Source organism: Dermacentor variabilis, chromosome 1 (assembly GCF_050947875.1).
Source record: "Dermacentor variabilis isolate Ectoservices chromosome 1, ASM5094787v1, whole genome shotgun sequence".
Classification (NCBI taxonomy): Eukaryota; Metazoa; Arthropoda; class Arachnida; order Ixodida; family Ixodidae; genus Dermacentor; species Dermacentor variabilis.
Window position 1 is genome coordinate 152,396,119 of NC_134568.1, and position 26,270 is coordinate 152,422,388.

The 26,270-nt window shown below is 43.2% G+C and overlaps 1 protein-coding gene across 3 annotated transcripts; it reads left to right on the forward strand.

The window, feature by feature from the left end:
* Positions 1-17,656: 17,656 nt before the first annotated feature.
* Positions 17,657-24,358, forward strand: LOC142586712 (uncharacterized). 3 transcript variants are annotated; one of them, XM_075697676.1, is made up of 6 exons: positions 17,657-17,983; positions 19,548-19,686; positions 22,223-22,321; positions 22,452-22,520; positions 24,041-24,107; positions 24,174-24,358. In XM_075697676.1, exons 1-6 carry the CDS (start codon positions 17,981-17,983, stop codon positions 24,202-24,204), a joined length of 408 nt encoding a protein of 135 aa, XP_075553791.1. In that variant the 5' UTR covers positions 17,657-17,980; the 3' UTR covers positions 24,205-24,358. The 3 variants fall into 3 exon arrangements, 1 of the variants encoding a protein (XP_075553791.1); XR_012829251.1 differs by lacking the exon at positions 17,657-17,983 and having other exon boundaries at positions 19,397-19,686; positions 19,922-22,321; positions 23,948-24,107; XR_012829250.1 differs by lacking the exon at positions 17,657-17,983 and having other exon boundaries at positions 19,397-19,686; positions 19,922-22,321; positions 22,452-24,107.
* Positions 24,359-26,270: the final 1,912 nt, after the last annotated feature.

Sequence of the window (26,270 nt, forward strand, 5' to 3'; positions counted from 1 at the left end):
TCACCGCATTCGAATGCGTGTAATAATAATAATAATAATAATAATAATAATAATAATAATAATAATAATAATAATAATAATAATAATAATAATAATAATAATAATAATAATAATGATAATAATGATAATAATAATAATGATGATAATAATAATGATAATAATAATGATAATAATAATAATAATAATAATAATAATAATAATAATAATCTTGATTGTGAGATCTTATGTACATGTATTTCTTGCCGGGTTTGCCGAAGCCTTCGGAGGGATTGTATGGCAGGAACCTGACAGTCACGGCAAAATCACATTGACAGGGTCTCAAGCATAACTAATGCTCCAAAATATAGACTAAACCTCTTCAATTTTAAGAGCACATACAAAACCAGTTACGAAGAACTGCAACAATTAGAGCGACAAAGGTGCTACATGCAGTGGCGTAGCAACAGGGGGTGGCCTGGGTGCAAGGAACCAGCGAAGGGGGGGGGGGGGAGTGTCATATACGTCTGAAGACATCCGTCTTTTCGCCAGCTACACCCGTGGAGTGGGGTGATAGAAGACCTATGGGCCCCGGGTGCCAGACGACATAGCTACGCCACTGTCCACATGTCAACTTCAAACAAAACTGGTTACACTATTACGAGAATATGCACTGAATTAGCCAGTGGTATAAAGGAAAGCCGCGAATTGGACACAGGTACCATGTTTAAGCCATTCGAAATGCTCACATACATACAAATAACAGTTAGCTTCATACAAGTGACATGCGTTTTTTTTTTCATATTCCTTCTTTTAAGGCATTCTTGAAGCCCGATAAACTTCGCGTGTTCAAGTATCGAGGTGGGGAGAGTGTTAAATAAATTAGGAATATAATATTGTCTTTGCTCTTTGTCATAATTAGTTCTTTTTCGAGGAACAATATATAATGTGTTTCAGCGAACACTTTCAAAATTTTTTTAGAGGTTGCCTGTGGCATACAGCTCAATTCTAGTTCATGAGCCGGTCTACTCGAAGCCGCGGACACTACTTGCACAAAAAAATTGAAATGCAAAATTGACTTATTAATAAGAATTCACGAATTAATTTTTTAGTTAATCATCTTTTGACCAATATTGCAATTTACAAATTCTAGCAGTGGAATTCACAAGGCGGATCCACTTGTAACGAATTCTCAGGACGACACCAGTTTCGAGATATAGATTCCCGGACTTTGCCGAGAAATGCATGGGCGTTCCAGTTACTTGTCTGCTTCAGTGCATGAAACGACGTTTCGTTAACAAATTAACTGGAACGCCAATGCATTTCTCCGCAAAGTTACGACCAAACTGGCGTCATCTTGAAAACTCGTTGCAAGTGGATCCGCCTTACGAACTCCACGGCTAGAATTTGTAAATTGCAATATGTGCCATAATGTAATTAATTAAAACTTAATTAGTGAATTTTTATTAATTAGTCGATTTTGTATCTTAATTTTTCGTGCGAGAATTGTGCGCCGCTGCGAGTAGACCAGCTCATGAACTAGCATTGTGATATCTGACCCAGGCAACTTTTAAAGGTTTTTGAGTGTTCGCTGAAATACCCTGTATCTGGAGGGATTCCGTAGATTCAGGCGCTTTATCGTGGGTACGCGAAAATCTTCGTTCCATAAGTTTATTTATTTATTTATTTATTTATTTATTTATTTATCAAATACTGCAGGCCCTCAAAGCGTGCCCTAGCAGGAGTGGCATAAAAATGCAACACTGCACAATATTAATTGAGCGTAGTGACAGCACAAAACCTACGAATTAATTTACAATAGGACAGTTTGTATAGTAACAGGAGAAATTTTATTCAGTGTGAAACATGACTATGAATAAGAAGCAATCAATTTGTCAACAGATTCAATCGTCATAATCACATCAGAAGGCAGCTTGTTCCATTACTCTACTGTACGTGGAAAAAAGAATACTTAAAGGCGTTTATTTTGGCGTGGTATGGAATTAGACACTGATCTTGATGATGCCTTGTACGGCGAGTGGTAATGGGCGTAAGATAAGGTTGAGGACTCATGGGAAGTTTATTGTTCTTAAGTAAAAATAGATATATATTAGTCTTTGAATTTTACTTCGTGCTTGCAGCGATGGGATGGCATGCTCTTTATTAAATGGGAGGATGAGTCTGTACTGCGGTATTTTGAAGAAATGAAGCGTACAGCTTTCCTCTGGATTGACTCCAGTGCCTCAATATTCTATTTAGTGTAGGGGTCCCAAACTATACAAGCATACTCTAGTTTTGGTCTGATGAGGCTATAGTATGCTAAATGCTTTACCCTGGGTGGAACATCTTGTAGTTTAATGGCGGAGAAGACAAAGCTTTCGGTAGGAAGACGAGCAGACATTGGCAACATGACTGTTCCAGCTTAAACGGTTTGTTATGGTAACACCGAGGTATTTATATTCATTAACTTCTGTAAGGGGATGCGATTGAAGGGTGTACAGAAAGGAATGCACAAGTTTTTTGTTGGTAATCTTCATAAAAACTGTTTTTTCGGCATTAAGCTGCATATCCCAATTGCTGCACCATGTGTGAATTCTCTGGAGCTTAGAGTTAAGCAGAACTTGGTCACTAGGACAGTCAATTTCGTTAAACAGAATGCAATCATCAGCAAACAGTTTAATTTGAACAGGTTCAGTTATAACACCAACAATATCATTTATATATATTAGAAATAACAACGAGCCCAGTACACTTCCTCGTGGGACACCTGAAGTAACTGGTAGAGTATTTGAATGATGACCATCAATGTTAACAAACTGTATACGGTTGGTGAGATATGACGAAACCCATGTGACCACAAATTTAGGAAGTCCAATTAGTTCAAGTTTGTATATTAATTTTGCATGTGATACAGCATCCAATGCTTATCGAAAGTCTAAGAAAATCGCATTGACCTGCTCTAAGGGGTTAAGCATTGTTACAAAGCTATGTGTAACAGATGTGGGTTGGGTCACAGTGGACAATCCTTTCCTAAGTCCTTGTTGAACAGATGAGAGTAAACCAATGTCATTTAGAAATTTCTTTATATAGTTACTTAAAATGTGCTCTGCTAACTTACAACAAGTGCACGGTAGTGAGCGAGATGGGACGATAATTAGAAATAAGCGTCCTATCACCCTTTTTAGGCGCAGGCACCATGCAAACTGTCCTCCAGTCAGAAGGCAGCTTTCCTGTGGCAAATGAGGTGCGAAAAATTATTGCAAGAAATTTGGATATCATTTCTGCGTAACGGCGTAAAAATATGTTTAGAATTCTATCTGGAGCGGGAGACGATTTTGTTTTAACATTTAACAACATTGAAGTTAATCCGGGCAGTGATACAATCCCTGGGTCAGGAAAACAAAATGCTTCACTGCGAAATCTGCATGATTCGGAACTGAAAAGACACTATGAAAATATCGATTAAACTGTGGAGCAATTTTAGTCTTGTCCGCAAACTTTTGCGCCTTCGTGCATAATTCGGTTAATAGGCTTTTTTCTTTTCTGCTAACTAGTCCCTAAATTGGGGGAGGGGGGGGGGCGAGTCATGAATAATGTTTGGCAGTGTCTGCTTAAAATAGTTTGTTTTTGCAGTCTTTATTGCTTCAGTAAGGTTCGATTTGTGGGTTTGAACCATGCATCGATCGGCTGTATATCGTCTTGACCGTTTAAGTTTTCTCGTGAGATGTACGATTTCTCGATTAATCCAAGAATTTTTTTTACATGTTTTCATTATTTTTGTCGGCACGAAATTCTCTATGCTATGGAAGCAAATGTTCTTGAACCTTTCCCATAATTGAACAACGTCAGAACTATCAAAACTGTCAAGGCAGTATTCAACGTAATCGAGCGCACTTTCATCGTTTGCTTGTGAAAAATCTCTGAATGTAACTGGTTTACTGGTGGGTTGTTTTTTGTTCATATCATACAGAGGAAATAAAACGTAAACCATGCTGTGATCTGAAAAACCACATTCGACCGATACTGATAAACTTTCAATGGAGCGAATTAAAAACACAAGATCAAGCACAGAAGCGGAATCACCTTGCACGCGTGTTGGCTCTCTGACAACCTATTGAAGGTCGTGACAGAACATCATATCACATAATTTATCAGCATGTGTGCCAAAGCCGGAAACAGATGGGCAATCCCAGCCAATTCCTGGCAGGTTAAAGTCGCCCGCCAGGATGATTTTATCGCTCCTAAATCTAGAGATATGATCAGCGAGATCATTTAGGAATAGTATTGGTGGATCGGGAGGTCGATAAGCTGCAAAAATTAGGAACGAGTAACCGAAGCAGGATGCTTTTAAAGAAATAGCTTTGTGTCCGGCAATTTCTTACATCTTGATATCATTACAGCCATGTTTTACAAGGACCGCAGCCCTGCCCCCTCGAGAAGATGTGACAACCTGATAGCTGGGAGGAAAAACATCTGCGTCATCGATCTCTTCTCGTAGCCAAGTCTCTGTAATTACAACTATGTGGGGACCATATTCAATCAATATAGCCTCAAGTTTTTCAGTTTTGTTTAGGACACTACGAGGTGCAGTGATGTTTAATAATCCAAACTTTAGGTCGTCGGGAGCCGCAAGTCAAGGTGTTTGAGAGCCATTTTGGCGGCTTGGCAGCTTCACTCGTGTATTCTGGGTATCATGCCATGCATAGGCCATGCATAGGGTGTTCCATCCACAAGCAGTTTATCGTTAAATAGAATTACTTTTTTTGCCTTCCTTTTTTTCCTGCCTAGCACTTTCCCACAATAGCTTGCGTTTTCTGAGCGTGTTGCGCGAGTAATCATTTTGAAGGGATATGTCTCCGCCTTTAAGTTTATGAGCATTTTTCAAGACTTTCTGTTTTTCGTTATAATCCTGCAAAAAGATAATGACTGGTCTTGTTTTTCCTGGTTTGCCAAGCCTGTGAATTCGTCCTACAGAGGAGCAGGGGACACCAAGTTTTTTTGGAAAAGATATCGTCAAGAACTTTTGTCTTAAGAATACCCTCACTTTCATCTGGTTCCTCCTTTACTCCTAACGCAAGCAGATTTGGTCGCCTATTTCTATCTTCAAAATCAGCCATCTTATTCTGAAGGGAACCAACTGTCTGCTCCAGGGTGTCTATTCGCGCAGTTTGCTTTTCCAATTCCGGAAACCTGGAGCACAAATTCTTTATTGTTTTTTCGAAAGTAGTCTGTTACTTCCTAAGACCCGTTATCTCTGAACTTAATTTATTCTGCCCTTCCACCAGCTGCTCTAGCAATTCACGAGTGCTTTTGTCAGGGCCAGGATTTAGTTCAATATCGCCACTGAGCAACAATTGGCACATGCGGTATACGTCAGAGGCGATTTCCAAGCACTTCCGTGGACACGGCAGAACCAACAGGCATAGAGAATCACTCTTTATAATAGAATAATAGCCAGTAACCAGCACAAAGCAGAAGAATGGCTTGTTAAGCAACATGCTCTTGGTCGAGGCGCCGTGCCCACTGTCATTGCGGCACAACAACAGAGAGAAACACTGAACAAAAGTTTGGCAATTTCAGAGACCTGAATGGGTCATCTATATCAACGCTTGTGTTGTAGGCTACACTTTTTAAAATATTCTGTAATAAGCTGCTTACTTTGGATTTCCGTAAGCGGCTGCAATAAAAAAAAACAGCAGATGCCATATCTTAAAAATAAATTACGGGGTTTTAGGTGCCGAAACCACTTTCTGATATTGAGTCACGCCGTAGTGGAGGACTCCAGAAATTTTGACCACCTGGTGTTCTTTAACGTGCACCTAAATCTAAGTGCACGGGTGTTTTCGCCTCCATCGAAATGCGGCCGCCGTGGCCGTGATTAAATCCCGCGACCTCGTGCTCAGCAGCCCAACACCATAGCCACTGAGCAACCACGGCGGGTCAGATGCCTTATCTTATATGCGAATATGCTAATGTATGCACGATCATTTTCTTTATTTTAATAGGAGCATAACTCCGAAGGCGGTAGAGTAAGCACGCAGCTCGTCAAAGTTTAGCACAAATGGAAGCCATATGAACGTTCCATGATAAATCATTGTCAAAGTGTGCACTCCTAGATATTTAACACTGTCTACATATTCAATCGGTGTGCAGTCGCAATTAAAACAATCAGAGCCATGCAATAGGACAGGCAGTGTGGCATCAAGAACTTTTAGACGGTTTCTAAAATAGGCTAATTGCGTTTTTCGGGCATTAACTTTTATTTGATTACTTTTACACCAGTCTATGACTTTAAGTGAATCAATTTGAAGCAGAGCAACAGCCCTCTGATATTCCACGTGGCCGTGGTTAAATGGTGTCTTGAAACAAGCAACGTGTCGATTGCATATTGAAAAACGGTACTTGTTCCAATTACCTTTCCTATATCACTCACGTATAAGTTGAAAAGCGGTGATAGCACTGAGCCTTGCGACACTCCTGCTGTGAGGTATCGCAGAGTACTGTGTACATCATTCAGACAAACAATTTGAGACCGATTAAAAAAAATAACTACTAAGAAAATCCAGAAAATCTCCTCGAAAGCCATAGTTGTAAAGTTTGTTACATAGAATACGATAGTTAACTGAGTCAAATGTCTTTGATAAACTTAAAGAGAGTGATAGGATACTTGGTTTCGTTCAAAAGTTTCGTGTAAAAAATCTGACAAAGTTTCAAAATGTTTCTGTGTATCACTGCCTTGAACAAAGCCGTACTGGGAAGCTGATGATGTGTTGCGCTTAAGAACAAAGCTGTCCATTGCTTCCAGAACATCCCTTTCCAACAGTTGTGATAAGAAAAGAAGTACGGATATGGGGTGGTAGTTTTCAGGTTTTTATGCATCTCCACCTTTAAATAACGGAATAACACGTGCTCTCTTCATTTCGTCGGATACAACACCCGTGTCTAGAACACTGTTCAAAATAAGAATCGGCCCTGCTAACACACTGATATTACGTTTATATCGTCAGCTGATATTCCATCTAAATCTTCAGCACGGCTCTTTCGTGACCGACACAGCAATCGAAACAAGTCGTCTTGCGCCATCGAGGGCAGAAGCGCCTAATCTGATACTGAATTACTTGCTGCGATAAGGCTCTGCCGATTAGGGGGCGTTCCCATATCTGTCGCCACTGAAGAAAATGAATCGTTTAAAACAATTAGCCACCGCTTGCGACGGTGCACCGAAACTTTTCAATATCGGATCTAAATAGGAGGTCGACTTGGTTCCCCTAAGCTCATTCACTAGGGACCACATCTTTGCAGGTTTATTACGAGAAGAAGAAAATTGGCCGCCAAAGTAGTTTCTTTTGGAACAGCGCATCATTGCTGTAACTTTGTTTCGTGCACATCGGTAAAGACTTTTCAGAGCTTCGTCTTCAGGGTGCTTTCGACATCGTTTCCAAAGTACGTCTTTTTTCTTGAATAGCACTGAATATTCGATTATTTACCCACTGTAATTGTGATTTTCGCTTACGTACCAAAACAGACCTTTTAAACCCTTGCTTCAGCTCGGTGAAAGCATCTACAAACTTTTTATATGCATTGGTCATTGGCCGATGTGCTAAGAGTGTGTCCCAATCAATTGGGTGACAAGTCTGTCAACTCTAACGTAATCAAGTATTTCTAAATATTGGGCCTCCTTGCTTTTGACTGCATAAGGGCTAGGAGAAGAGATCTGGCAGCCGGTATATAGTAATGATCTGCCAGCTCCTTCGTTATTCGAATGGATTTAACGGTCAAAAGATCTAATAATAATAATAATAATAATAATAATAATAATAATAATAATAATAATAATAATAATAATAATAATAATAATAATAATAATAATAATAATAATAATAATGGGCTATAGTGAATACATATAGGTCCTTTCTGCGAAAGCGTAGGCTACCAATGCATACCAATGAAGTACGACCACAAGGCCCGTTTCTTCCTCAATTTGGCATGTCTTTAATGCAGCGCTAAACTTTCAGACAAACGGCTCATTCACAACGGCCACTCGCAGAGGTCGCGCGACCAAACGTTGGTCACAAATAGTCACAAATTGTCGCTTTGGTCGAAAAGCTACTGTTTTGGGTCAGCCCCGTGGCTCATCTATTTTTTTTTCAGTAGAGCGAATGCAGTTGTAAAGCTTCTGAACGAATAGTGTGTTCAGAACCATGACGTCAGTATACACTGAAGCTTATGTTACGCGATGATGGCATTGCGAGCAGACGTGAACGGCATCAATTGCCAGACATTTTGGTGCAGCGACAGGCTTGCAGGTGTGAACATCGGTAGCCTTGTGTCGCTTCTTGGTCGCCAGTCATGGTCGGTCGTGCGAGCTCTGTCAGTCACTGGTGGGAATGAGCCCTCAGCACTCTTAGATTTCTCACATGGTTAAACACAAGTCAACAGCGCAAACTGGTGAAACTATTATTGAACATGCTTAAGTACAAGTCAACAGAGTAAATTGATGAAACTTTTATGCAACTAATTGCATTGCTATGCTAAGCAGGTCCTTAAATACGATCGATACATAGATCACACAAGTCATCATTTGTAGCAAAATCATGATGCCTACGGGAACTTCGCTGAGATTAGCGCACTGTCGAATGAAGCGCGACCCACTTTGTAATATGTATTGCTTTGACGTCATTACGTAACTGACGTTACTACATTACACCCCTTCCTCTCCATTGCAAGCCACATTTCGATGGGGAGGAAATTCAAAAACGCCCGTATGCCATGCATTTGGTGCGCGTTAAAGAACCCCAGGGGGTCAAAATTGATCCGAAGTCCCTAACTACAACGTTCGTCATGATCATATCGTGGCTTTGGCACACAAAACCACACAGCTTAATTAAAAAAAACAATATCTCCTGGGTGGCTCAGAAATATTCGTGACTGGTCCGTATGTAGAAAAGCTTGTTGCACGACAGACTGCATAGCAAGTGTTGTAATTATACGGCGTGCGCAGCAGCCTCCCTCCATAAGTGTTGTATCCTCGGTCGATCTCTTTCGCGGTACTTCCTGTTCGCACGACGTAACATGCCTTATACATAGTAGCGACGGTGTTAATTTAAATCAAGGTGCCATGATGCCAATGTTACGCGAAAATAACCTTGACGGGAGGTACATCTGCCCGCTGCTTTCCTTTTTTTTTACAGCGAAGTTGTATATGGCTAGCCAATTCGTCCGTCCGTCCGTCTGTCGCCTGTAGGCCAAAACTCCTCCAGCGCAACCCCATGCGCATGTATTAAAAAAAGAGAAAGAGAGGCGCGCGACTGGCTGCGCCAGTAGTGACGTCGTCGCTCTCCGTCGCAGCCGAGCGCGTGCACAGCACTTTCTCTCCGGCTCCGAAATGGGTTGGCCACGCGCCATACGTACTCCCGAGGAGCGGGCAGCTTTCGATGAGCAACGCCGCGTGCAGAACCGGGAACGAGCTGGTCTAGGCACTGCCGATGCTGCAGCCCGGGCACAAAACAGGCTCGTGCAGCCGAGCGCAAGTACCAACTGCGTACTGAGGATCCACAGGCCTACCAAGCCGTCGTTTAATGAACCGTTGGGGTTAACCCAGTGACAAACACCGGGGCCGCACGTTTCAGTTTCGCTGGTTAACTATTTGTACGGAGTGCTTGGGCGGTGATTTTTTGTAAAGTCCGCTTGGGCTGCTTCGTCAGATTCGTGGGCACAGAACTCTTTTGGCAGGAACCTAAATAAAATAAATTCTGAGATTTGAAGTGCCAAAGGCACGATCTCATTATGAGGCGCGCCGTATTGGGGGACTCCGAATTAATTTTGATGAGCTGGGGTTCTTGAACGTGCACCTAAATATAAGCACACGGGCGTCGTCTTTAAGCACGAAATGCCTCTAGCTCCCGTTGTCGGCGACCTTAAAGTGACCTTGAGCCCGAAGCCAGAGCCGTTATTGGAGCACACGAACAAGAACCAAGTTGACAAGGAGATTTATTCACCCGCAAGCACGCTCACAACTGTGGTATGAATGCAAAGTAGAATATAAGTATAGCGCATGTAATACATCATACTTGATATCTGCGCGAACAAAACGAGATTGTCCGGATAACCTGTCAAAACTTAAGAAAATGCGGTCTCTGGCCTCCAACACTTTGTACAGGGCCGCAATACCTACGCTAGTTACTACCCAAACAAGTTACAATAAATATTGCTTCCGAGTTCTTCTGAATGTTTTTTCACAGTATTGCTGAAGCTGTAACTTTTAGTACGCTGAAGTTAGATTGGTCATTTCCAATAGCGACGTTCAAAAAACAGATACAGGGCACCATATACTTGATTGTCATCTTTTGGCGCATCTGAGTCTTTTCAATGCCAGCGGTCCGCGATTTCCACCGCGCGGGTTTTGCGCCGTCGCGGATGGATGTTTGGCGGAGGCGACACTCGTAGTATAAGGTTCAGTGAAAAACACGTTCGTATGCTATGGTGTGGTGTGCCGTTGCGAACATGCACTACACCCACATTAAGATTGTGGCTAATCTGATCTCCAACCGATTTGTTTTGCCGGTAGCCATTTAGTGCTTGCATCTACTCTCGATTACGGGAGAGCCATAATTCTTTGCTTCGTTTTTTTATATTTATGTATTTATGCATTTCGCCATAATTGGAATTCGTCCGTCGCTGCCGGGATCAAACCTGTGACCTCGAGCTTAGCAGCGCAACGCCATATGAACACAAAGCTCATCAAACAGTCGAAAGTTCGACGGGATAGCACCTAGTCTGGTTTACTAGCTGTTGTTTATAGGGAAGATAGTGGTGACCATATAGACAAAACAAAAGGACATTTCGAGAACCGTACAGATCCTCTCACAATCTGTCAGCAAGGGATCCATACGGATCTCAACATGTCATATTGATCAGTGACTTACGCCATTCCTAACAAAAAATTAATGAAACGAGAGTGCGGCTCCTCTATAGACTTAGCTTGAAGTCAGGAGTGAAATCAGTGTGGCCTACAAAATCATGCCCACGGTTTGGGTCGGTTATCGACGAGCCAGTGTGCATCCCCTTCAGAAGACTGAGTGTGCTCCTGAAGTGAAATGGCACGCAAACCCGTCAAGCTTCCATGCACGTGTACATCAAACAGACCCGTTTGTGTGCACGGGACGTGCGTTCTTTTTTTGTGAGGTAGTCTATGACCTTATGGTTGCGTACGACGCGTTGAACGCCCGGCACCTGAGAGTATACATGGGTGGCCTCCGGACGAATGCGCGTAAGTCTACAGCCTGCCGACCTCCTTGTGTCTCTCCGTCCTGTCGTGGACCTCCGTAACACGGAACTGAGCGGCGGTTGCGCCCGCTCGGGGAAAACCGGCCGCGACGAACAAGTGCCCCCAGGGACACGAGGCAGATTGCACGCAGCTTTCACTGGGGACTCTTGCATATGAATTAAACTGCCGTGGGGTGTTTGCCACTCACGAGGAAACGGGGTGACTTCGTGCGCCAGGTGGTGCTGAGTCGCCGGAATAGGCGAGTTGTTGCGGTGCTTTTCAGTGCGACTTTCATGGTTACCTATACGTGCCTTTCGGCAGTTGGGGCGCGGGTACATTTAACCCTTTGTACACTTACCTTTTCAATTCACTAAAAACTTTCCGTGAGTGTGTAAGCCAATACAAGAATGTTTTGCAATGGTTTCAGCGGGCTGCTCGTTTGTAGCTGACAAGGGCTAAGAACGAGGCTAATTGTTGCGACAGCGCAAAATAACTTCACAGAAAGACTATGCACAAAATGGCTAAGACAAAACCTGAAGAGAGAACTACAGTAAGACCACAATAATAAATAGACATCAACACTACGGATAACACGCTCGATTCATTCTTCGCGCGGTAATGAATATTCTAAAGGGCATTTCCCCATATATCGAAGGCACGGGTTCGGTATACACTAACTCACTCATCTACACTCGATACAAAGAGCAATGCATGTTACAATACCTGTATCGCTAGTTTTCCAGTTGTTCCCTGTTACTGACCACTCTACCTATAGGTTCTTAAGTGGTCACAGCGTTATGTCGCGATGGCCTCTGATGAGGTTCGTATCCTTTAACGTGAGACTTATATTGCATTTATTCGAGAAAGGTGTCAACCAAGACGACTGAAAAATCCATCGACGTACATATGCGTAACGAAAATGCTTCAAAAATAGTGCAGCATCAACCGCAGATACTTCATTGAATTGCAGTATTTATTGCTGAGGTCGCTTTTCGTAAAGATCAAAACAAACACACACAAAAAAGAACTCCCTATGTGCATTCTTTCTAGAAAGATCTCTGGCGCTGTGATGTTGCCCTTAACATAGATTTTTTTTTGTCATATTAGTAGTTTACCTTCTTTTTACGACGAATGCCACTGTGTCCATAATCGGTTTTCAGTTGGAACTGATTGTTCTTTCTCAATTACTGTGTGTTCCTTGACCATAGTGCTTTATGTTCTGCATAGGCCAGTTATTACGCTCCTATAGCGCTTTGGTAGCATGCATGGAGACTTAATGTCTATTGGTAATAGCTGTATACACGTTAAATGAATTCAAGAGCCGCTGCGTATGCTGCGAACCATGCGCTGGAGTAAACAGATGAAGACATAAGTGGCTGTGCAAGACCAGCGATGCAAACTAAATGTTTCGGTGAAGCCAGCTGTTACATCCAACAGCGACATTTACGTTTTTTTTTTCATCGCGGTTGCCACTACGCAACTTTCCTCATTATTTACTCGAGCTATGTGCGTCGTCCAACTGGCATAGAAGGCCGCGATGCACGCGTGCGAAGCTAGTGTGATCCAGCGGCTTTTCGCGCCTTGATGCTTTAGCTCTAATAACCTCCCTTCTCAAATACATGCAAACCCCACCCCGGTGGTTCAGTGACTTTGTTGTTTTAGTGCTGAGTTCAAGGTATTTCTGGCAGTGGCTGCCACATTCCGATGAGGGCGGAATGCAGAACCTTCCGTGTACCTAGCTTTAGGCGTGCACAAATTATCCCGAGTGGTCAAAATTACTCTGCAGCCAAACATTACGGCATCTTTTATAGGCCGTGTGTTACTTCGGGGCGTTAAAGCTCATGAATTAATTAAAGGCATGTAAAACGCAGCTATGTCTTCATGGGACAACTATGTACCGGCTTCAAGTTTGTTGTGTCTAGGAGAAAAAGTAAAACAGAGACTGCTGAAAGAAGACTTTTGATCTATACTGTGAAAGTTTTTGCGAAAATTGATGAAAATGACATAAATGAAAAAATAATGAGACTTCAAATATTTTTAGAGCTCTGTAACTCCAGAAAGAAAAGTAGACAATTTTGTGCGCTGCTGGCTTTGCGATTCTGCAAAAACCAGCAGACAGAATGTTAAAGCGCGAAATCAAGATACTAATTTATAATATGATAGACACCATGTATTTTTAATATTTTTTGTGCGATCTGTGTGCAAATTTTGTTTAGCTTCAGCAAAGGTTGAACTGTGTGTAAATGTTGAACGGGCGGTTCGGGGACGGGCGCTACATCCGGATTTCTGAGCCTTTGCGCCGGTCCACGTGCTGGTTGCCCCTAATGGTTGTCTGAAATGAGGTGAAAGTTCAGCTAATTAAGGCAACGGTGCTTCAGGTACGCGAATTTTGCAAGGGTCTTAAATTAGTGCATAGTGATACAATCTAGAGTAACACAGACGAGTGTTTGATCAGCTGGTGACGGAGTAGTGCCAGCCGACGGGCAGTCTTGTGTAAGGTGGTCAAGTACAAGCGGTGATGTGTGTGAAGTCGCAGTTGTAGAAGCGACAAAGTAAATTGTGCGAAAAACGAGGTGAATCAGCTAGAAAAACATTCAAGTTTCTTCCCCAAGTGCGCGATATATTGACGTTAATACTCGTTTTTGCTTTTGTGTGTGGCACTGGCGCTTCGCAGTCAGTAGAGATAAATTCTCCCAAAGACGTCATGCCTGGAGCACAGCGTCTAGCACACATGCTATTCGCCGATATCACTTCAGTACCTTATACAAATATATTTTGTAAATAAAGTATATTACCCGCGCTCAGCCACAGCGCGCGCTACCAAAGAACATCTGCTACTTTTAGCATTCCGCGCACTAAAATTGTGGAAAATAATTTAGCGGTTGGAAGTTTCCTCGTGAAATGAACCATTGTCAATATAAAAACCTAACTGCAGCGGTAAATGTTGCGAGGCTACCATGAAACATAATTGAATTACAAAGAACAACAAAAAAAAAGCTCTAAGGAGCTTTCTCTACACATCCGCGCCAAATTGTGCAAAAACATTCATAAAGACCCATGGAAGCTGAACAAAAATCAATCATAAATGAAGGCTGAACGACTGCAATGCTAATAATCGTTCTATGAAACTCCGTACTTCCACCCAAGCTTAGTTTTGTTTTTCGCCTGTCGGGTTTCATTCAATGCAGCTACAGCTATTCCAGTACAACGAGCTGTGCGGTATCGTCCCATCTTCTGAATATTCAAGTCGTGCGATCGGTGGTACGCCCACCACACGACTGAGATAGCAAACAGCCACCTCAGCGGCGATAAAAGCTTCAAGGGTTGCTCTGAGTACGGTTTTTCTTATGATAGTCTTTGGCTCCGCAACAATAACGCAGTGGCGTTTCGCCTACTTATGCGGTAAGGGATATTTGTGAATGTACAGGTTGAAATTCCTTCTTGATACAAGACAGAATTACTAACGGAGCCCTCGAAGTGCTCAAGGAAAGTCAATGAACCCGTGTGTTGTACTGGGTGGTTTCAGTTCGTGTGCAGGGTGCAGAATTTAAATAAAGTTGATTCCATGCCCTCTTTCAACGGTACATAGTTTCGCCAGCATATAAGTATACCAGTTCGGCTGTTATTACACGCAGAACTGACATGACATCACTCAACATGAGCCGACTCAACACTTCCGCGAACCTGATGTGGTTGCGGTAAGCACGTGAGTGTGAAGCGATTCTGCAGGCATTGCATCGTTAGAGATCCCGCTGTGGTGGCGTAGTGGCTATGGCATTACGCTACTAAGCTCGAGGGCGCGGGATCGAATCCCGGCCACTGCGGCCGCATTTCGAACGCGGGCGCGTACTTTCCTGACCAGTCCTCTTAGGACTCAGCGCTCAGAAGCACAGATCCAGGGGGCCCGGGCCGTTGTCAACCGGCCCCGACCTGGGTGGAGCCACCGGATTGATTTAATTCGTTCTCCTCGGGACCTAAATAAAGTTCGCACTCACTCACTCACTCGATGGGCTTGGAATGCAGAAGCGCCCGTGCACTGTACATTGGGTGCACGTTAAAGAGCCCGAGTGGTCAAAATTAACCCGGAGCCCCCCACTACGGCGTGCCTCATAGTTAAATCGTGGTTTTGGCAGGTAAAACGGGAGAAATAAAAAAGAAAACTCTTTAGCGATAACTTTCGATTTCTACTAGATGAGATGTCGGAATATCACGTGAATAAATGGTTTGGAAAGAAGAAAGTTTCTGCGGAATCCAGTATCCTAGCGCAAGCTAAGTGAATTCTCCGATCGAAAGTATTGGTCTAATTCGTTGGCGCACTTGTTTTGTATGTGTGTGTGTGTTCGTGGAATCGTATGTGAATATGACGAAGATAACTTATTTTGGACTCCTTCTGGATCCTTTTCAAAGATTTTTTTTTCACATTTGCAGAATAGCCATCTTAGGAACGTTTGCACAGCAGAAAGCGCCTCAGATGTCTAGCAAAGCTTTCAGTTATTGAAATATATATTTTCTTCCCGATTTTCAACGCTTTTTAGCTGCTTTATTACGGCTCTTTCTTTAACAGCAGGTAGAATGCCAAGCAATATTTTGAAAACATGTGTGCATCCAGAATTTCATGGGCGCCAGCCGAAAACTCGGGTGACGCGCCGTGGTGGCATAGTGGTTATATGCCGTTGCGATTATTTGGTGGGGGGGGGGGGGCGAAAGGCAAAAAACGCTCGTGTACCGGACATTGGGTGCATGTTAAAGAACCCCTGGTGGTCAAAATAATCTGGAGTGCCCCACTATGGTGCGCCTTTTATCATATCGTGGTTTTAGCATGTTAAACCCCAGAATTTAATTAAATTTTTTTTAAACATTCGTGTGCGGACTTCAACCACGCGCGAGCCGTGAAGTGATGTTGTATTTTCGTTGTCTTAAAATTGTTGTGGGGCTGTTGGATATAGGCATAGATATTTCATTTAGTCTGCTGATTATCATTTTTTGTATTGTTTCTGTTCTATTCAACGATACTACCAAGAGGAGCCGAGACATGAGCAAAACAAGCAAGAACATGACTTGACAAATAAGTGTAAACACGACAAAAATAACACGGCAAATCTTAAATAGCAGTATAACCAAGAAAAAATAGCATTGAAAATTGCCCGATACTCGTTGATTCCTTTGGAAAAACTCAGTGCCAAAGCAAAGTAAACTTTGATACCGATAAATTATTCATGGGTGAAAACAACGCAAAATAAACGCGGACAAAGGAGGAACACAGGACGAGCGCTGTCCTGAAATTATTCAGCTGTAACTAACAGCACAATAAAGACAATTACCACATTGTTCCCTTATCTCTCTTGTTAACATTTCTGCCTTCTATCTTTCTTTTCTTTCTCTCTTTCCAGCTGTGGCACGTCACTGCAAAATCGGTCCTTATATGAGGGCTTCACTGCATCGTCCAAGCGCTGGAACGAATGTCGGTATCTCATGTGGTTCGCTAAGTCTTTCCTGTGTGAAATTTTTCCTGTTATCAGTCCCCGAAGGAAAAGTAGACATTTCTGTGAGGACTACACATCTGGGGCACACAGTGACAGTTACATCACCTTCTTTCCTGCCTCGAGCTAGAGTCCTCTCACGAGGTTCATCGGTCTAAGTAAATCGGGTAACCCATTTAACAGGGAACGGTTATGGAAAACAACGCATTGTCCAAGTTCACAGTTAACCTGTGGCTTTGGGATAACTACGGAATGGCCGTCCTGTAATGCTCACCACTGCAAAACGACAAAGTAATGTATATATGGTCTGTGTAGCGGGCGATTGAAAGGAAGCTGACTCCTAAGCGACAACATCATTGCAACTTGTTCTATTCATCTGCGAAGAAAGAGGGAGGAAACGCACTCAAACAGGACATTATTCGATGACTACAAAAAAGAGGGGGTAATGAACATAGAATGCTGCGCTGCAGAAGTTCATCGCTAAAGTTTCCGAATATGATGCCTTCGCAGCACTTAAGCAGAAGTAGCTTCTCACCACTACACTCTAATTCAATCTAAACTGAGAGTGATCGCCAAATTGCAAAGCGAAGCGCACAGTTGATTTCCGGTGTAAAGAGGGGGCAAACGTAAAAAAAAGTGCCTGATCGCTTCGTAACAACCAGGTGTATCGCAAGCAATTCGGTTCATGGCGATCCTGCTCAATAAAGAACAGAGTTTGCAAATGGTAATTTCGACCAGCAGACGAGACACTATGGTTGCTTAACGTCGTGGTAATCTTGAGGAAAGGTGGGCTTGAGGAAAGTTCGTGAACAATATCCGTGTGCACAAGGACAACTGAACTATAGACGTGCCATCTGACGAGATCAAACCTTTAAGCCCGTTCCATAGGAACTGGAGCAAAAAACCAGCACCTCGTCGTAACAGGTCCGCGAGTTTTCTTGGCACAATACATCTTCCTGCAGAGTAAAGAGGCACCCATATAAAATGCATTGCCCACTGGAAATTTTAGTAGCCCTGCATAAACGAAGACGCATAAGGTAACAAGTTAGGGCGCTGTGTGTTGTTCTGCTTGTAACTGCCCGCGTCTTTGTAGCGCTACTAAACTTCCCGTTATGACAGACAACAATCTAAAACTACTGCGCTTTTCAGTGTATTTCTGACCTACTTCGGCGTAACGACCATGGCATCAAGGCTCCTTCAGTTCATTGTCAAGGCACAGATTTGCATTTTCACGGTTTACGAGTTTCGAGTGCATTGAATGGTGAGCAGGATTATTTGTCTTCATTTTTCCACATAACTTTATGGATTCGCGATGTTAGCGACAAGTACACTATGCCTCCGGCTTCTCCCCAATATTAAATTGTATGAATGAAGGCTGAAGATTGAAGATGAGAAGCTTTCAGTTATTTATCAGTTCGCTACCGAGCTGGGCCAGTCATTTGCAGCAATTAGAAAAAAATAAAAGGAACAAGACGAAATTAAATATATCCCGCTCCGCACAACCAACGCTCAAGAAATTTCCTGTGTAACAGATGATTGAAAAGTAGCTGACTCCTTACTAATAGCATTGAAACTTGTTGCATTCATCTGCAAAATACAAAAAAGAGTAAGACACAGTGGTAATATATATATATATATATATATATATATATATATATATATATATATATATATATATATATCCAGCACTGAATCATCTTCAGCTTCTGCTTATTCATCCCAGAACTTGATGAAAAGGGAATGCAAACACTTTGACATCAATATTCTTCAACGACGCCAGAACACCATGCTATTTATGAAGCAGTGAATTTTATCTGCGAAAGAATACAAGCATGACAAAGGGTCATCTATACTGGCAGCATGAAAGCGCTTGAGATCGTCATGAATGCACGAGCAGCACTTAAAAACTAAGAAATAGTTCACTGCACTGTAGAAACCGTGAGGGATGAATCATCGCAGGACCATAATACTGCATTTCAGTGGGTTCCCAGCCACTTCGAATAAAACGGAAACGAGCAGGCTGATATACTCCCGAAAACGTCCCTGAACGAAGGAAATCATTGTGTGATCTCTCTGTATAAGTTGGATACCCGGAATATTACAAGTCAAGTGTCTTCCCACTGTTCTGTGTTCCACGGTGGTAGGGCGAAACATTGACTGTTACACGAAATTGACCTGCGCAGGCAATTCAACGTAGCGGCATATCTGGCACGGCACATACGTACATCGATTCATAGGTTTCGACTGAAAGTGGCGCATACAAATAGTTTGTTTTTGTTTTCTTTTGTTTTTTGTTTTTCCAGGATACGCCGTTACACTTTTCCTGAGTATTGATGTGGCTATGAAATTGAGAACATCTGTCCCGTTCTCCTTTAGGGCCAAAAATATGCCGTAGAAAGAAGAACGATAAAAAAAAAGAACTAGGAAAATTGGACAAGCGCCCCTTTACTACACAAAAATGACTTAACCATGGCCAGCCAGTAATTTGAAACAAAATGCAAACATATTATTAAAGGTACACTAAAGAGAAACTCTAAACTAATTCAGAGTAATATGCATTTTTTTAAAACCATATTTTCGTTAATTTTGATGCAAGTGGTTGATTATTAAAAGAGGTACGAAACTTTCTTCTTCTTCTTCTTCTTCTTATTATTATTATTATTATTATTATTATTATTATTTCTTTAGCGCCGGAAACTGAGCTCCGATAGCTCAGTGTGTCGTCGCGGATTTCGAAATATACTTTCTCGCATTTGGACCGTTGTGGCACAGTTAAAAGGGTTAAAGTTGTTGAAACTTGCTAAGCTCGGTTTTTGGCTTTTCAGAACACAATATCTACCGACAAAGAATTACCGAGCAGACGCCGCCAAACTCCACGGCGAGCTGGTGCAGGAACTGCGAGTCGGGGTCGCAATACGTCTTCGATTCTCGCGTTTCTCCGGTCTCACCAAGCCTGCACTCACGGTAAAAGCGGATTTTTTAGGTATTGAAGAAGAGCAATGTAATACAACTTAAGTTGTTCTTCTCTTTAATGTCCCTTTAAGAGCCTCATCAGCGTTTTGGGTTATATATCGAACGACGCACTCGTGAAAGCGGCATAGAGAAGTCGCCGTTGCGTAGTTGTTATCAATACTATGTCTTTGCTTCATTTGTTCATTTATGTTATTATTAAGCGCTTATTTTATGTTGTTTATCACAGAGGAATCGAGTGGCCAAGGTACTACCTACACGCCTCAATTTCCCCCCGCAGCCCATGTATAACAGAGAACAGAGAGGAGGAAGACGCACCAAGACAGGACGTTATGGCAGCAGCGCCTCTTAATATCTTAATTAGGTAATGCCCCAGAAAAACAGCCTACTAGGGTTTACTTGCATTGTCGGAAACAGTTCACGGATAGTCACTTCAAAGAAGAAAGCGCGCGAGAATAAGAAAACAAATGCAAACTTGCACTTGAATGATATACAAAAACGAAAAAAAATGGGAATAAAAAATAGAAAGAGTAAACGTTAAAAAAGCGAAACTCGCCGTAATAGATAATTCAACACTGTTACTATCTATTAGTAATGCTACGGAAGCCTTCGGAGCAATTTGCTGCATTGACGCGTTACTCCACGGTCAACGAAGTTTTCTTTTTCTACCATGAACACCTGGGCATGTTGGTATCTTCAGAAACAACGAAGCAGACAGACAAACCTGCTATTGACGAGCACAACTGTGCCCTTGTTGATTATACACAATTTACAAAGGTGAACATATAGGGGACGGTCAAGCAATACTGCAAGACTTTGAGTCAAATGTCCCGCTTTCATGACACTTTAGCGAACTGTCTCTAATAGACTAGGTTAACACTTTCGTTTCCCGGCCTATATCGATGATAGCCACGATACTCACTCTGTAAACTATCGCGTAATGTTAGAAGTAGCATATACAGGCAGTTTTCTTTACTATTTACGTCGTGTACTGGTTCCTTGTTGCAAACTCGATCACTCACAGGAAAACAAATTCAGAGGAGATGTTGTAAACTCGCCACACCCGCAACTGTCACAGGAATGTGCGTCACGCATGCCAATGAGGAACGAATAAGTCTTTGTAAATGTCACACCCAACCTCAAGCAACAAAATAATGTTGCATGACAGTGTGAGGGTCCTTGTGGTAACTCGAGCTTCATGGATCGGTCTAGAATTCGTATGCGCCAGTTCGAGAGAGAGGGAGATATACAATCAGCTGTAATGGCGTTACGAGCCAGTGATCTTATTTTTTTTCTTTTTTGCAACATCCATTTGACGGAGGTGTCTAAACTGTCCGGGCGATGGAAAAAAAAACAGCATTGGGCCAGAATTGTGTCAGCACACCGTCACTTAAGGGAAAGAGAGTTCACGGCATCATTGTCAGTTTACACGCGAAATTGTAGAAGCTGAAAGCATGAAAAAACGGGCTATATTTGTGTGGATGCAGTCAACTGGCTGAAAAAGACCAGTTCGGCTGTTTGCTAGAAGGCTGCCGGTAGTGTTCGGCCCAACCGCGTCAGATATGTGCTTATGTTTATTCGCAAACAATTGTTTATAGTGGATGAAGGAAAAATAAACTCAGTTGGAAGTATGACTTGCGCGTCTTCTTTTCGTTGTTCCCGTCCTTTTTTCGACGCCGAAAGTATCTGGCAATTCTCTGATTGGTTGTTTTCTAATGGCGCTTTTCGTTAAGAAACCAGACCGAAAACCCTCTCGCCCTTCGGAAACCGGCCAGTGACGGCACGGAGTGGAAAACGGATGCGCGAGTGGAGGGCTAACTTCGCATAGGCTTGCTGACACCCGTAAAAACTGTAGAGATGGGTTTGCAGAAGGCTTACCCTACGAGCGACGGTCAGGAAAAGGCACGACGCTCCTTCACTCCGCAACGTACAAAGGCGCTGCGGCAGGGTTCCTCAACTCTCCGACATGGCGCAGAAACAGATCGCAAACAAACAAGGGTTTATTAACTCAAGATATACCACGCGTACAATGCGAAAGTCACGGCACTTGCGGGTAAAGGCTAACCGCAAGACCGATTGAGCATGCGCACCCACTGCGCTATATAGGGCTAACCGGATAGCAGACCACCAAGCGCAAGAATGGCAAGTCACAGGAGCAAAGGACCCACGTAACCAACTCATTGCGGGCCTGTCAGGCCATAGAGTTAATGTAACCTACTCAAGAGCAAAAGCTGGCCGAAAAGGGGGGAACCGCTAGGGCGCCGCCCTGTTGCTATTTGTCCATGTGGCCAGCGCAATTACTATTGAAAAGGCTGAAAACAAGTACATGTCGCCTTATGCTATATAATTAAAAAAACGCATGCCTGATTGCTTTATGAAGGTGATGTAGGAATATTGAGTTCACAGAAAGCGTTTGCTAAGTGCGTAATTTATGTAAATCACGTGTACGCATTCATTCAATAAAGCATGGCGCGAATTTCGGTTTCGAATCTCTGTGTTTTTGGATGCGTAGTAGTTTCGTACACTCTAGGTTTGACATGTGATCGTGCGACGTCATCGGGCACTATGGCACCTTCGTGCCTTTGTGCCACACCCAAGCCCCGAAGGGCCCTGGCATCTACCTTCACATGTAAGTAAATTAATGTATCTTCTTGTTCAGAACATCAGGCGAGTAGCCAGCTCTTGTGATGCATCGCAGTCGTTTGAGAAGCGTCACAGGAGAGCATTTTTTTACATGAGGAGCGGTGTTTCTATTGCAGGTTTCTCTTCAGTAGGGAATTGCTGGACAGGTGGACCAGCGCACCGGAATTGTACTGGCGAATCTACAAGTAAGTCATATAATCTGTTTAATTGTCGCACTTTGAACAATCATGCTTCTGCAATGACCACAGCAGAAAAACAGCCTGATGCCGAGTATTTCTGCGCCAGGAAGCAATCAAGAGGTGAGTGCCTAATACGGACGAAATCGAGTGTCGGAACCCACATATTAATAGCGTAGGTGCTTTATTAACTGGGCAATAGTTTCAACACTTCCTTCTATGCCATTTCATGTGGCATATCTTTTCTGGTCACAAATGTGAGCAGCGAATCTATTTGCATGATCGACTCCGGGCCCGTGGGACTGTTCACTTGCACTTGACGCTGAGTCTTTTACATGTATCCATAAACTGCAGATATGCACATCAGAGCCCTACGAGCATTTTCAAAATTCAATTATTTTAGACAACACGCACGTATGCAATACTGACATAATCTCAAATACCACTCAGCAGCTGGGATACAGTTTTGTTGAGTATACCCGCAGGTAAAATAAATAGATCATGTGGACAGCTCCAGCTCATTTCCCTTAAATCAGTGTGCACAAGGGGTATGCAAAAATAATTTTTTTTGTCACGCACCGATTATTTTGCTGTATAAGCAAAATAACCCACCACATTAGTGTAACATAAGTTGTGCTTTAATTTACCAAGTGAGATTAGTTACTTTTATGGCTCATTCAGTCAAATCACACTGCAAGCTACATTCATCAATCTTCTATTGGATTTTGCAAATGTTCAAACAAACATTTTTCCCTGTTATGCAGATATGCAGTGGCAAGCCCTTCTGTGTGTTCCAAAGGTAAAATTTAAGCTCTAAATTAAATAAGGCATTCCTAGTCAGAAACAAAAATCAAAAATGGTGAATGCATAGTATCAGAAGCCTAAGGCACAGAAATTATGAGAAGTGTCAAATGATTTTAAGGAAATAATGGTATTTGAAAATGCAAGACTCTTTAGTGGAAGTCAAGAAAGTCAATATAGGTAGACTACTCTGCGAAATTAGGCGAGTAATGGGATAGCAAAGAATTGGCCAGGAAATGTGTTGCTTTTCTGCAAAACGAAAGCTGATGATTGTCATTACATGAGTTAACTTAGCATTATGAGACTGCTGATTGATAAATTCAGAAACAAACCAAAAAACAAGCCACACACAAAAAAATAAAAAGCAATTTAATGATGCTCTCTCCACACTGGGGTCAATAAACAACATGGAGCACATCTAATGTGTACGTATCAGACACCTTGTGAAACAATAAAGGAAAAATTCAATTTAGAGCTACGGCACTCACCGCATGGATGTGGGGGGCCTTGCACAAATAGTGACAGTTACAACTGCATTTAGAAATTAGAAGCATCCATGCAGACAAGGATGATTCTTAATATTTTTGGCTACCACTTGAGATGCCTCCACCAAGTGTTAACAATGCTGCACGCAGCCATACCAAGGATCTCACAGCAACACCTGCACGTGAAAAGTAAAAGCAGTAAAGTGCTGGTGCATTCAGGACACTATCTTTGAAAACTTTTAGGCAAGGACGGTGCAAGAAGCAGTATATGCAGACTCTGCAAGCCAAGACGCCGTGGAGGCACATGCAGGTAAGAGGCAAGAAGCAATGGCACTAGTATTGACATTCATCCAATTTCTTTCTTTTTCTGACCTAGGCAGCCAGCACACCTCAAACAGCCACCTTGACTGCGGGTGTGTCAGCAGATTCCTGTTGTACATATGCTCATAATAAACTTGATAATAAACTGGAAGGCAAATGGGACATTGATGCATTGCTTTTTCGAACATTTAGTGTACACATACATGTTATACTTTGCAGCACTACAGAGCATATTTTGAAGCTTCCCTCTGTTTTTCACCTTTAATTATGAATGAGTTGTGTGGCCCTCAATGCTGCAGTTCATGTTGTAGCAGCTGCTTTGTGAATTGCACACTGGATTAAGTCTGTGATACCCACATGTGAAAAAGGCCTATGCTTGTCTGACAAATAGAAAATGAGGTATTACGGACAGTTCTCAGTGTTACAATAAAGAAAGTAAACAGTCTCATCGTGGAATTATGTTTATTACGATAATGCCTATGACAGTTACCTTTTGTTGACAACTTGAACTGGTCAATCCGCCATGGAAAGGGATGTGTCTACATATAGAAAAAAAGGTGTTTGTGAGGGGGGGATAAGATTAGACCCGGTGTGAACAAACGTACCTACAACGTCCTCTAGACCCATTCCTTTAAGGTACCGTAACAAAGCGTATTAAAAGTTAAATGATGGGGTTTTACGTGCCAAAACGACTTTCTGATTATGAGGCACGCCGTAGTGGAGGGCTGCGGAAATTTCGACCACATGGAGTTTTTTGACGTGCACCTAAATCTAAGTACACGGGTGTTTTCGCATGTCGCCCCCATCGAAATGCAGCCGCCGTGGCCGGGATTCGGACCCGCGACCTCGTGCTCTGCAGCCCAACACCATAGCCACTAAACGGCCATGGCGGGTAACAAAGCGTATTATGCATACAGTTCATACAACTAACTTTGATATTACTACATACGCCCGGCGACGCGAGCTATATATGCCATCACTCGCATTCGCGACTGCCCCGGATGCCTTCTATATTCTTCTGGTTAATCGTGCTCACGGCACCGAGAGAAGGAAAATCATGGACGCAGATGCCTTTAAGGTATCTCGACCTTGCGAGACACCGTTGCGCGTGCCAGGGGAGCTGTCCGTGCGAACACTCCCAGGCACACACCTGCCTCGGCGGCCCCAACTTATGGACCGCCCTAATTCGAGGTTTGATCTCCTCACTGCCCCTTGGGTGCCCTGGAGATCCGGTGCCGCCTGATTTGTTTTAATCCCAGGTGCTCTCCTGAGGCCTCCTTTTGTCGGTTACATGTGCCCTCCTGATGAATCAGTACTTGAAAAAAAAAAAAAATCGCAACGAAAATAGCGCCCCGCGGCTTCTGCAACATACCCTGCCCGTGCGAGGAAAATTACGCAACGCCATCGAAGAATCTGTCGACCACAGCTTCAAGCTCTTAACTCATAACCTCGTCGAGCGACACTAGCAACAGCAAACAGTGCGTGACCGCAGAAACCACATACTGCCGGAAAATTTAACAGGATCATCCTTCGGTTGCATAACTGACACCTGCACGGCCAACATCCATGCCAACATCGACCACACCCACCCGGTAGAATAAAGCCATAGAATAAAGGACGCACTTATAAAGCCCACACACACGGCTGCACGCACGCCACATCACATCACTACAAGCGAGACGCCGTGCTGCTACGCTTCTACGGTTGCCAGATTAAAACTGCCTACTGTCGCCAAGTCTAGCAAGCGCCTTAGGAGCTGGCAACCGCAGCGGTAGCAACAAGGCGGCGCTCTTGCGGTTCCCGATTTCAATTCATGGGCCCTATGAGTAGCTTCTCCTCTACAGTCAGTATAGTAACTCTATGTGTGAGGCTGATCATCCGCCGCGGCGATGAAGCGCTCAACAGAAGAGAGTTCGGGTGGAGAGGGCGCCCAGGAGCCGACACTCGGGAGGCCAATCAGGGCGCGTCTCGATGACGTATGCTCACGCAGTTACTCGACCCCGGGAGGGGAAGCACGATTGGCGCGGAAAATCAGGCTCCGGCGCTCTAGCCGTGCCCTCCATGTTGCCATTGCGGCAGCGGTTCCCGGGTGTCGAGCAAGTCAGAAAGCGGGAGCTGGGGGACGAGGCGCAGGAAAGATCCCCAAAAAGCA